Genomic DNA, 13,630 nt, shown 5'->3' with positions numbered 1-13,630 from the left:
AAGCTTAAAATACAATAACTTATTGGGGAGTAAACTTTTAATATTGGGTAAATTAAAAAGTGTAGCACTTCTAAATGTCTAAAACATTCCTCAATTTGCCTGAGAAAAACTGTTTGTAAAGTAAGTTACTTTGCTGTGTAGTATGTTAACTGCACATATTTCTGAGATGTGGGCGAAGAATTGTTTCTTTTATGGCTTTACCTGGAATTATATAATTGGACTGAAAATGATAGATTATATGGGATTATGCCGTAGTGTGTACATGTACATTTTCTATTCAATTGTGTTGTTATATCTACAGATTATGCTGTGGTACATAATACTTAGTTTGTTAAATAAATTTTACTAAGCAAATCCCACATCAGTAGTTCATTCCCTATCAAAAGGAGTTACTGTTTTTTATTATTTGCAGTTAACCAGCTCCTGTTTCTATCCAGTAGAAGTCAGAAAGTTTCTACTTGAAGAAACTTGAAAAGACTAGGATGTGTAGCTTCTACATGTTTCGTTTTTGGTTTGTTTTTTTTTTTTTCCTTTAAAGTGCCAATGTAGCAGAAAGTTTAAAACGGGCATTTGGATGTAGAGGAAAAGTTTGAAATTGGGGATGTTCAATACAAATAGGAATGTAAGAAACACAATTTCTGCTATTCCAGATGGAATTGCATGACCAGGGTAAAAAAATAATAAGGATGTAAATATGTGGGAATTAGGGTTGAGGACTAGATATGGCAGTGGCAAAAATGTGGTGTCATCTCCCAATTCCTGCACAGTTCTCTGACCACAACTTTGCACCATTATCACCTCCTCTTCTCTGCTTTCATTTGTGCTTGCAATGAATGTGGTAACCGTAGTTGCCATACTTCAGTATAGTTCTGTCTTTGTAGTAAATATAGTCTGAGATGTTTAATAAATCAGGGCACTCTGGAAACATAAGGACCTCCCTGCTAAGCATCTGAATAATAGCAGAACCTGGGGAAGATCAGGGCATCTTGTTTTCTCAGGCTACTTATGAACCGCATCTAAGTGCCTAGCAGCCTGTCAGGCAAAGAGTGAAACTGCATAGCATGTTACCTGGAAATTGCTTTCTCTGATACAGGTACATAAATTCTGTTTTAAGTTATGACACATGTGTCACAGAGGCATCTTAGACTTCTCACCATGCCATGTTGTTACAAATGTGGCAGTATGGGCACAAATTATAGCTTGCATGGCTTTTAAACGTTGCCTAAAGTAACCAGAACTTCTTATTTCGAGGATTTTAACTATATTCTAGTTAGTTTAACATAATTAATTAAATTTTAAATTAAATTAAGTACATTTTATTGATTTTATTAAAGCTGAAGATCCACTATTCACTTGTGTAAAGGACAAACGGTATTTAGCTTTAATAGTAAAAATAATAACCTACAAGACACCTTGGCAGCTGAAGGAAGCTTGCTTATCACTCTAATTGTGTTAGAGACAGTTCCACATTGCATTAAGCTTATAAATTAAAATCAGACATAAATTAAAATCAGACATAAATTAAAAACCATTGGAGTGTAACTGAAAAGCAGTGCATTTACAGTAGCCACATTAACCTTCCCAGCAGTTAATTTATAGGCATTTTATTTTCAAAGTGACTAATGCTTACTTAATTAGAGTGATTTACTTCTCTTTTACCTCTTTGGAACAGCTCAAGTATCTGGGGTTGAAACACTTACAGAAGATATTGATGAATTTCAGAGTGCCTCTCAAGTGGCAGGATCTGTAAGTATCTTCCCTTATGGATAATCCTGTAATTTTTAGAAACAGTTTGATAAAAATTAGGTTTTGCATAAAGATAAATGTTGTGCTTGACAGCACTATCAGCCTAGAGAGAAGAAAGCTTAATTTACCTAACCCTTCTGATTTTTCAGTTCTCTGGCTGTTTTAAAGTTTTCATTCTAGGAAGGGTGATCTTTTGAAATAAATTATTATAATCTCATGCAAAACCATGTGTTGTTGAACTTACAAGTATAGCTCCCACTGAAAGTGCAGTCATTTTATACTATGTCTGTATGTTCTTAAATATGAGTCAAATATCTATTTTACCAGATAATATTCAATTTTACAAAATTAAGAGAACAAAATAATTCAAACTCTAAATTTCATGGTGAAATATGGCATTATAATACCTCAACTATAATTTAGCTTTTTGCTAGCATTCACTTGGAAACTAATGAACAAGAGGTGTCTATTTAAAATATATGGCTAATTTATATTTTTAAAAATGCAATATTATGCTGGGTAATATCTTTATTAGTTCTTTTATTCTGAAATTTAAGAAAATCTCTGCAGATTTGCAGTTTGCAGAAAATATAAGCAGCAATAAAATAATTTTTAAAAGTTATATAACCAGAATTTTGGCACTAGTTATATTGCATCAGAAATTTGAATATAGGTTAAAGAAGGGATTGCTTTTTTTCCTAAGGCAAGTAAATTGACAATAGTTGTTTGGTTTTGCAAAATTTTAGACAGTTGTAAAAGGATACATTAATTCCTGTTCAACCATAGAAATACTGGTTTATAGCACACATTGGTGATAAAGTAAGTGAAAGGAAGGCCTCAGTATTTGTTAGCTAAGGAAAAAAGGACAGTATCAAAGAAAAAAGAAAAATTACAGTGCAGACTGCTCCTGCAGTCTTTCAGGCAGCTGATTAAGTACTACTAATAAAGCTAAATAATACTGAACATATAGTATTTCCAACCAGAGTTATCAAAGCAGTTGGCAGATCTAGAGTTCCAGATCAATTCTTATAGCTCTTTGAGAGCTTGGGGTGTAAGAATCTCACAGAGGATGTGCAGGTGTTGGGCAAAACGAGTAAGGAGCAGAACTTCAGTTGCCGTTGCTTTGAGTTTCCTTCTCAAGCCTCCTTCCTGCCTCATACCAGTGAACAGAGAGGTACAATAAATTTTGCAGCAGTTTCTGAACCTACATTTTTCTTATTGACTTGGACCCGCAGCTACCAGCTTTGATTTATGAGTTCTGTAAGACATTGTAGGATAGGGAAAGAGCAACAAATAAATTGAATTACACAGAAAAAGAGATACAAGACAAACAAAAGATCATTATGTTTATTAGCAAAATCTTGCTACAGAAATGTACAGCCCTCAACTGAGTATTTTTAGACATATGCTCTCTGTGTGCATTCTTACGAATGGACAAACAATATGTACATGTATCATTTAATGCTCTGCTAGTTCTAGGCATAGGTAAGGTTGCCTGGAGCAGTAGACTAATAGAGGCAGCAAAGTTGCCTGGGCTGCATCCCTGAAAGTCACACTGGCTATTGATCTTATTACCAGTGCTGCAAAGAGAAGGCAAAAAGAGCAGTTGCAGCTATTGCTCTGCCCACCCAACCTCTCCCTAGGGTAAAGGCAGCTAGCTTCACTTTCCCGAGCTCTTGGAAAATTTCTTTGCCTAAGTTACTAAGGAGCCATAAACCAGTAACTGTTAGTTCAGCTCCTTTTGGGTTTTTTTTTGTGTTTTGTATCTTAAATCTCTTCCTTAAATAGTGTGTAGCTAGCCAGTTGTGTACTTTTACCTCTTTAAAATGGCTTGTTATTCAGAATGAGATTAGTTATCCAACACTGTATGTTTGTCTGCAACTGCATCTCCTCAAAAAGAAAAAAATGATAGAACCGTTGTTGCCTTTTAGGGCTCTAAAGGAATAGAGGTCTGTTCTGTGGTCCCCTAATATCTTCCAGTGAGACTTATCCTTTGACAATCTTAACAAAGATATAGAGGTAAAACTGAGTTTCCTCATAGGAAGGCTGTGAAAATAAATGCATCCTTGCAATGGATTCCCACAAATCCTTCAAAACATTAAGAAAAACGCCTGTAAAATTACCTCAGAATAGATACCAAAATACATTCTCGTGACTCGAAATGATTTTTGGATATTATATGGGATACTATATGAGATACAAGATGAGGGGAAAATAGAATAAATATGATGTTGATCAGACATTTCTCATAAATTGGACAAATTGGCTCATGGCATTCACCCAAATGTGCATATTACATGTAAAAATTCCTGATCTGTTTCAAGGTGTGCCATGTTTCATACTGGTACTGCATTCCAATAGGGTAATTTGAGTCTGTTGCTAGTTAAAGGGATCATTATCATAAATTTTTCTCTACTCATGTATATTTGACAAATTTTCTTTAAAAGCGCTTCGGCCTTCAGAAAAGAAGTGTTTTGAGAAAAATTGTGAGATAAAGCAGCAAGAACTATGCATAAGGATCTTTAGAAGAGAGTGGTGTGGACTCTTTTTCATGTCCCACGTATAAGTCCACATGTAATATATTTGATGTGGAGACTAAAGCAATATGGATACCCACCCATACTTAGAAGAGATAGGCAACATCTAGGCCTATAGCATGGTTCATGTAATTTATACTATGGTTAAATTATAATTTTCGTGTAACATTGTGTAGGTTTACTGTTCTATTTCTGAAGAATCTGGAAGTTTTTGTAGTTAAAGCTTTTTCCTTTAAACCTTTCTTAATAGAATCTTTTGCTACACTTTTTCACAAATCAAGAACTTACATGTTCAGTGCTGCACAATCCCAAACGAGGCGTACTGAATGAATAGAAGTGTAAAGCTAGCAAAAAGCAGTTTGAAGTATTTACAGGAATCAGCACTCTTCCCAAATGTTTTGCAAGGATTCAAAATGGAAACAAGCATTCAAAATGTCCAGAGAGATCCTAGTTCACTGCAGGGCTCATTTTCTGACAAATATTTAATGTAACAAAAAGTGCTAGGCAAAATGCAAAGATTTTTCTTGAGGTTTTGGCAGTGTGGTAAACTGAGTCCTACTTTATGTTTCTGTAAATGAGTTCTATAAATATTTGACTGGCAAGCTCTAAGAAAACACTGAAGTGATGCTAGGAAAAAATTAGGGGAGCTGGAATTCTGAGAGAAATGGAAAAGTAAGGTATCAGGGGAAGTTACTGAATTTATGGTGACAAACAAAGAAAGAGGGCACATGTACTGGGCAATTCACAGGGAATATCCTTTGCTTTCCCTCTGAGTTGCTTCTTTTACCACCTGGATCTAACGGGACTCACGCTTACTGTGTTTTTTGTGTGAATATTTGCATTCACTCATTTTGCCTTGCATGTGCACATAAAAAGGTATATTTTTCTTTGCAAATTATTCATGTAAGGAAAACCAATCCAAGCGTAACAGAAAGTGTGGAAAAAAAAAAAAGTTGTCCAACTGCAAAAGGCATTTCTGCATGAATTTGCTTTGGGTTTTTGCTCTTTATTACTGTGGGAAAAAGACTCTAATGACTTGTTTTTTAAAGGTGTTTTGTTTTAAGTAAATTTTCTTCTGTTTTCCCTACTGCTTTGGAACATTTCAGTTGTTTTCCTAGAAGGAATACAGACATGGATTTTGTGTGATAAGTACAGAAATTCCTTAATGGTAATTCAATTTTTGAAATTACTTAAGTCTTCAAGCACAAGGGAAAATTAAGCTTTTAATTTTTACTATCAATATATGCTGAATACAGCTATATTCTAATGATACAAGATCTAAATTGTAGTTGCTAGAAATTGTCTTATCTTTTCCCATCATTTTTCCTTGGAGCAATGCTGAGAAGTAACTTAATTACTTGTACAAGTCTGAGTATAATTGACAGCTCTAAATCACCAACACTTCAGTGTTTAGCTACATCTATAAACTATTTGCTGGATCAGGGTCACTGTTTAACATTTAGCAGGGTAGTCAGTAAAATAAGTATTTTGAGCTTCCATTGCCACATCAGGAACAACAGCAGTGTGCCTGTGAGGTAGTGTGAATTATAAAGGCCCTATTTACATATTATATGCAAAAAATTAGCATGTTCTGTTACAAAAGTTTTCAAATCCAAGTTGACTTTTTTAAGTATGTGGAAATCCGGACACATAAAGTTAAAATTCTAAATGTTAACTTTATATTTAACATCTGTAAAAATAATAACAGGTAATATCAGATTAGTGCACCTCTTCCACAGCTAGTCCAAAAAACCTGCAAATGTATAAGTTTAATTACTATTAGCTAAATTAACAATACAAGATAGTAGAAGAACGTAATAGCAAGGATCTTGGGAAATAAGTCATATTTCCTGCAAGTAGTTACACGAGTAGTCTGAATTACATACCTTAAACCTCTTTGCTTGAGATCTCTATGTAAAACAAATTCCATAAAATAGAAATAGCATTTTGTACATGCAGCTGCAAAATAATTGTTTCTTACTTTTAAAATTCTCTTTTACTTTGTAAAGCACCTGGAGTACTTAAATTTTTCTTTCACTTCTTACCTGCTGGGGTTCTTTTTGCATATTGCAAAACTTGAGCCCCCCGGGTGCCTGCCTGACTCCCGTGATGTGTGGCAGGGCTGCCTCGTATCCTTGCCTGGACACCCAGGGCTAAGGACTGCTTCTAGAAAGGCCCCTGCTCCTCACAAGTTCAGTGCTTCAGCCCCACTGGCAGGCATTACATGCAGTGTGTGGTTAGTGCTTCCAAGGAGACCTTTCATGGGGCAGACAGAAGGGCATACGTCTTCTGGAGCAAAAATACTCTTATTTGAAAAATATTTAATCCTCTAAAAGGTAATTTTAAATTGAATTTTCTGAATTTTTAAAAAAAGTGTAAAAAAAAATCAATGAATGCCTCATTTTTCCCTCGTTTTTTTTGTTTCTTGGGCATGACAAATTCCAAAATATTAGTGCAAATAAAACAGGACTGAAGCTCAGAAAAAAATTATTCTTGTTACATTTCAGAAACTGAAATAAATGTCATTTGCAGGTGCCCACATGTTTCCTTTTTCCCTCTTGCCCGTAAACAGGAAAACTACATGTAAGTTAACTCAAAACTACCATTTTCTTAAGTGTAAGGTTTAGTGTAAAATGTGCTGGCCTACTGCCATGGGAAGCAAAAAGCTTGTAATTTCAGTTACATGGCATTTCAAGAAGAACAGGCCCTAATGTGGAAGATGAGGATTAGAGGAGGCTGCTAATCTTGCAAAACAGCTCTGAGAAGGTTTATTATTTTTACAGTACCAAAAACCATGTTGACTAGCTCACCTTATGTCCTTCAACAGACTATGAAAGCTGAAAGATTAAACATTTGGTGAACCCTTACCAGAAAATCATAGAATCATTAAGGTTGGAAAAGACCTCTAAGGCCCATTGCCTCATGAAAAACTTGCAAAAAAAAAAAAAATTCTTTTCAATGTATCTAGTCAGAAAAGACATTTCATGGAATCATAGAATTGTTAATGTTGGAAAAGACCTCTAAGATCATCAAATCCAACCATCAACCCAACGCCACCATGCCTCCTAAACCATATCCCAAAGTGCCACGTCTACACATTTTTTGATCAGCTTCAGGGATGGTGACTCCACCACCTCTCTGGGCAGCCTGTGCCAATGCCTGACCACTCTTTCAGTGAAGAAATTCTTCCTAATATCCAATCTAAACCTCCCCTGACGCAACTTGAGGCCATTTCCTCTCATCCTATCACTAGTAACTTGGGACAATAGACCAACCTCCACCTCACTACAGCTCCCTTTCAGGTAGTTGTAGAGAGCAATAAGGTCTCCCCTCAGCCTCCTCTTCTCCAGACTAAACAACCCCAGTTCCCTTAACTGCTCCTCATAAGACATGGTCTCCAGACCCTTCACCAGTTTCGTTGCCCTATTGTGTTACTACCCCAACACAAATGCACATCGTGTAAAGAATCTTCAAACAAAATATTGCACAAAAATTTGCTGCATCAATAACAGCTGTCCTTGCCAGCTACTTTGTTAGAATGGATGAAACACTTGCAAATAAATTGGTCAATAAAGGTTTTGGGTGGGGTTTTTTTTGTATTTGAAGGGATTTCTCTCAAATGTGTCTATATAAGATATTTAAGCTATTCAGCAAAGAACTGCTAGGTTATACACGGAAGGCTAAGCATGATTGTCTGTCTTACAGTATCATCTCCTGAAATTACTGATAAAATTTGCACTTGATTAGGAAAACTATGTAGAAGAAAAAGTTCAATCAAAATGCACTGCATATATTTACAGCTTGCCAGGAACTAATTAATTTGTTTTCACCTCCTTTTCCTCATTTCATTGTGATCGTGCAATTCAGATAATTCTTCAAAAATGAAGAAGTGCTTCTCTTATGAGGTGGGGACTGTTGCCACACCTGAAAAGAGATTGTGTGTGTGCATGGATGTGCATGTGAATACCTGGGTGGGTGGGGACTGTTCCCACACCTGAAAAGGTGGTCAGTTCCCGCACCTGAAAAGAGATTGCGTGTGTGCATGGACATGCATGTGAGTACCTGGGTGTTTTGCTCTGATGGAGGCCAAAATTACATAGAAATATAATGTTGCATTGTTTATTACAACTTTTTATGGTCAGCAAGAAAGAGTAATTTTTTTTCTAACAAGCACTTGATTTCCTGATGATGATGAGGTAATTTCGAGGCCTTACCCCTTGGCCTTAGCTATTCTGAAATGTTGCACCTCTGTAGAACTCCCCAGGTGTCAGTGGGTATTACACAGCCCATGTCAGGTCAGCTCAATGGTGAGATCAAGGCATTCACATCTGCCCAGGATTTTTTTTTTTAGGATAAAAGCTCTATTGATACATGCTGTCAAACTAACATTGTGCTGCGGGTTGAAGCACATATAGTAATCTTGTAAAAACATGCAGGGCTGTTTCTACAAGTTAGAAAGACAAGGATGTCTTTCAGGAACATCCTCATATTTAGATCTTGTTAATCTTGTTAATGTAAATAGGCCATTTATAAATTTTGTGCTAATATTTATAAAGCTTAATGAACAATCAAGGGCAATTGTAGTTTGGAAGATACTGAAGATATTTCATGCACAGAAGACTTCTATGCACATACTTCATGCATATATATTAGATTTTTCAACAACTTTCAGTCTACTGTCATTATCATTAAAGTCCAAGTTAACTGGCATTGGTGTTTTATCTCTGCAGTTCTTGGCCAGTAGACAAAAGATAGGTTTTGGTGAAGTGGAATAAGAAGGTTTAAATAAATGGCTTTGTAAGCCTGAATCTCTTTCTTAGGTGACATATCTGAATGGCTGCCATTCATCCAGTGGAGAGAAGGGGTACCAGTGAATTCTGCTAGAGCTGTACAAATTCATTTATCCTTGTGTTTGAATATACATGCTTCCAAAGCCTCCTTGATAACACCCCCTGCTTTCAACTCATGTTTATCTTTTAGGAATAAGGCTGGTGCATAAATTTTGTGCTGGAGACACTGAGGACCTCTGTCTGTGTTTATGCATTATTGACATAGATGAACTCATAGTCTCAAAATGTTAAATATTTTTTAATTTTCAGTATTATCTAGAAACATAGAGAAAACCATTACCTGAGCCTGCCTCCAAAAACATTTGTTATAGCCCTGAAATATCTAGCTTTAGGGAACAAAAAATGATTACACTACAGTTTTAATGTCTTAATGAACTCTTGCACCATTTTATTTTTCCATATCATTATTTTCTATCAAGTGAGTGTTTAATTGGAAGGCACTATATAATCACAGAATTTATCATTAAATTAAATTCCTGATATTAAATATCTCACCTTTCATAACTAGTATTGCAATACTGTTCTGGTGTTTTGTGAAGCTATTGCCTGACAAAGTGCCATAAGCTTATGATATTATGTAGAACAGAAAAACAGACAAGAGTTACAAAATTTGGGGAAAAAATTAATACAAAGTTACCTCATTAATTTCACAGGGTGTTGTAACTGTGTATCTGAAAGGGAGTTTGAACATCTAACAATATGTAATGGTAGAGTCTGAATATATGTAAATGTTTTATATCATATACAAGATCAATACTTATTCTTAGACTTCATACATCTGTGCTACATCCAGAGCTGAACACAAACTCTGTATGTCTTTGTAGCTGTGTGTTAACAGGATGAAGGCAGACACAAATATTTATTAAATGCATGTGTGTACCTGCCTTTGTGTGCCTGTATATGCTTATACACAGCTACTCAACCTTATCTGTATGCCTTACATGAATATATATGTGATTTTAAAACCTGTATTGAAACATACAAAAGTATTGCTGATGTTTGATGATCTTTTTGATTTGAAGTCTTCTAACTGCAAATGATTTAATTTAAACATTAATCATGTTTTTATAAACATCAAAAACACTGTCATGATGAGTACAATTAAAGAATCATTTTCTCCATTTATCTTATATTCTATTGCAGGCAGTAGAGCACTGCCTTTACTCAGACAATCACCTTAGTTTGATGTGTCTTACATGATTGTTGTGCATGAAGGAAAAAAGTACAGTAGATGAAAAGGCAGAATGTAATAAGAAACAGTAGAGGTTTGTAAAAGAGAAAAAGAACTCCGCTTCCAAAAAATAGGACATAGAGAGTGAAACCCTCTCACCAGGCTAACATTTAGAAGTCTGTGTTTTTAGGAGGTTAGGGAGTTATTAAGAATCCATAATAATATGCTTATGATAAACTTGAATAGTTAGAGTTAATATTAGAAGAGCAGTTTGGTCTTCAAGTATTACCATAGTCCACTGACTGGGTTTTTTTTCTGTATTTCATCAGAGTTGTATTTGTGCTTGAAATTGTGTATTCAAAAAGGATTCATCCTCACAACTTTGGGGATTTTTTCCCCCCACAGTCATTAAGTCCTGCTGTTTTTTCCCCCTTATGAAAATATACACTATAAAATGTATATAAAAATGGCCTTTTCCACCATAAGAATCTGGGGACAAAAGTATATCTAAAAATAGACTGAAATATTAGAGTTTTGTTACAGGCTCTATTCCCCCTTCCTGTCTATTATTTATTAGTTTCAGAGGAATTGTTCACAGAATAAAATATTCTTCCATCTAGAGATGGATATTGCATAACTAACATCTATTTGAAATAAACATTTAGAGATGTGAGTGATTTAATACAGGTTAATATTCTGTAGTGATTTCAACAAACCAGATTATGATTTGGATTGAGAGCTCACAATTAGGACTAAAGTGACAAATGCTCAAAATCTCTTGGGGGAACAGGTGAATCAGGTCTAGTGATTTGTCTGAAATAAATGTGTTTGCAGAATCAGTTCCACTTCTGAGTAACTTACTGTTTTATTCAGCTGTTCCTGTGTATTCACCTGGGATTAAATAAGGGTAACTCTAACCAGAGCAGGACTAGTGTAAAAACCAATTGGCAAATCAAAAAAATGTCATTAGTGTTCTGAAAATGTTGTGAGTTAATACCAACAAAATTATCTCCAGCTTCTAACTATTTTGTATACTGGTAAATATTGCTAGGCTTTTTTTATGTACGCATGTGGAACATTGCCATATAGCTGTCGCTTTATAAATATGAATCTTTGTTAACATATTTTAAAGATACGTGGTTCACAATCATTGGTTGCATACAAGGCAGTGTTTATTTGGAACAGATTAAAAACTATGTAAATTATATCCCATATGACATTTTTACTTCTGTAGAATTATGCTTCATTTTCTAAAAGGGAAGGCAGCTACAGCGTTCTACTTAGTGTTTACGGTTAAAGCAAATTTTTTGTGAATAGAGGTGATATCAAACCTGCATTTTTGTGTTCATCCTTTGAACTGTGGCAGACCTTTCCCTACGATACGAGAGTCCAGCCAGAAAAGTACCATCACATGCTGCAGCTGCCTGCAGCAACCCCCATGTTGCTGGTGATACAGTTCCAGACCAGCAGGCTGCATAGCGGCGGAGCCCTGTATGCCTCCGTGAATGGCATCACCAGTTTGGGTCTCCCTCCTCTGCTCAATCATTCTTCTCCCTGAAATTGCATCAACTTAATGGCTTCAAAACAGTGGCCCCTCTCTGTATTTGTTTGACATTTACCAAAAGATTAAAAAATTAGTAAGAGGTGAACAACAATAAGACCATTACATAAGCCTTGTTTCTTTAAGAAACCTGGGAAATCAACAAAACCCCCTAGACTACAGATGAAATATTTTGGTGAGGTAATAATGTGAAATTTATTTCAGATAGCCTGTTAAGAATGCTTTAATTAATGTTTTTGTTTGTTGTTTTTATGACCAAGTCTTGCACACTCAGTCATATATTTTTTGTGTAGTTCAAATAAACATTAAAAAACTTACCAAGTTTCCCTCATAGTGTATTTTAAAATAATTTCTTAAAACTGTATTAAGTGGATTCCAGAAACTGTGGATAATTCTGAGTACCACAGCGTTGTACTTCAGTAGTGAAGTAACTGGGGAGGTGGTCTGTTTGCTGGCATCCCTTCCAAACTGCTATATTGCCCTGATGATTTAGTTGCAGTACCTGAAAGGAATACTACTTGTCGTGATGAAACAGCATTGGCAATTTTGATTAGGAAATTCTGTGATATTCCCAGAAGTGCGGCTTTGCAGAGATATGGTGCCAAACGTTATGGTAATTTAAAGTAAGTGCAACCCCCACTAAGTAACTGGAACTGCACAGAATGTAAATCATTGAAGAATTTGTCCTGTTACGATGTCTCAGCGTGGAACAAGAGCTTGTGTGTAGGTATATATTTGATTTACTTCAGGACTGTTGATTTTAAATAATGACTAATATTTATGTTATTTAATATAAGACACGATATTTTGTAATATTTTGCACCAGATTCACTATTCTATATGAGGATACCACTTTTTTTTATTGTTTCACATGTAAATGTGAAACTAGATTAAAAGTATTCCGTTTTCTTTTTACCTTTGTAAGTCTCAGACAGTTTGGACCCTGGATGCCATGGGTGTCAGACCTGGAGGTTCCCCAAGGCAGAAACTCTTAAAGGACTCCTTAGCAGCAAAAGAACTTCAGACCATGGAAAAACACCTAGCTGGTATGTATGGTAGCAAGGGATCATAACATGCCTAGCAGTACTCACCCAGCTAGCTCCGCCAATATTTTAGATGAAGGAAAAAATTGTCTCACATGCTGATGAAAACAGATAAAAGCTTTAAACTTCCCTTCTTCACTGAAGAGAAACAGCACACCTATTGTTGTTTGTAGATGTAATGAACTTTGCTATAATTACAGTAAATACAGTAATTAACCAGTGATTAAACTGTGTTAAATATACTGCAGTCTGACAGCTTACTAATGTGCCTTTTTTTTGTTTGTTTGTTTTCACATTTCACCAAGACTTATGCAATAAGGAGGTACTGATGCTTAACCTACAGTTATGTAGTCTTTAGAAAAGCCTACAGTGGACCCTCATCTTGAGAACAGATTGCTTTGTGGGAAAAGCCCACCTTTTCATGAGACTTCTGGCTAAGTGAAATCTGTTAACTTGTGTGCAGTGGAGCATCTGCAACATCTTTGACGGGGTAACCATTTGTAAAAGGTCAAACAAACCCCCCTTTTTTTCAGTGAAAATATGTTTCAGAGCTCTATAAAAATTAATGAGGGATATTCTGGGATATAGTTTGCAATTTGTTATTCTTTGTAATCAACATTTTCCATCTTCAGATTTAGTTATAAGGTATGACATAGACCTATAGCATAGTAGTCCTATATTATGCCTGCTATTTGTCATACGGTGAAAGCTGAGCTTCACTG

At 35.5% G+C, this 13,630-nt stretch overlaps 1 protein-coding gene across 1 annotated transcript in view; it reads left to right on the top strand.

Annotated features, from left to right (window-relative positions):
- Positions 1 to 13,630, top strand: part of C2H8orf34 (chromosome 2 C8orf34 homolog) — a 170,844-nt gene that overhangs the window by 135,190 nt on the left and 22,024 nt on the right. The window contains exons 10-11 of the mRNA XM_064442579.1: positions 1,673 to 1,746; positions 12,791 to 12,911. Coding sequence (XP_064298649.1) covers positions 1,673 to 1,746; positions 12,791 to 12,911 — 195 coding nt within the window. The remainder of the gene's footprint in view (positions 1 to 1,672; positions 1,747 to 12,790; positions 12,912 to 13,630) is intronic.

The sequence above is a fragment of the Phalacrocorax carbo genome, chromosome 2 (assembly GCF_963921805.1).
Source record: "Phalacrocorax carbo chromosome 2, bPhaCar2.1, whole genome shotgun sequence".
Taxonomy (NCBI): Eukaryota; Metazoa; Chordata; class Aves; order Suliformes; family Phalacrocoracidae; genus Phalacrocorax; species Phalacrocorax carbo.
Note: the sequence above shows the minus strand (reverse complement) of the source record. Positions and strands in the feature narration are given on the sequence as shown.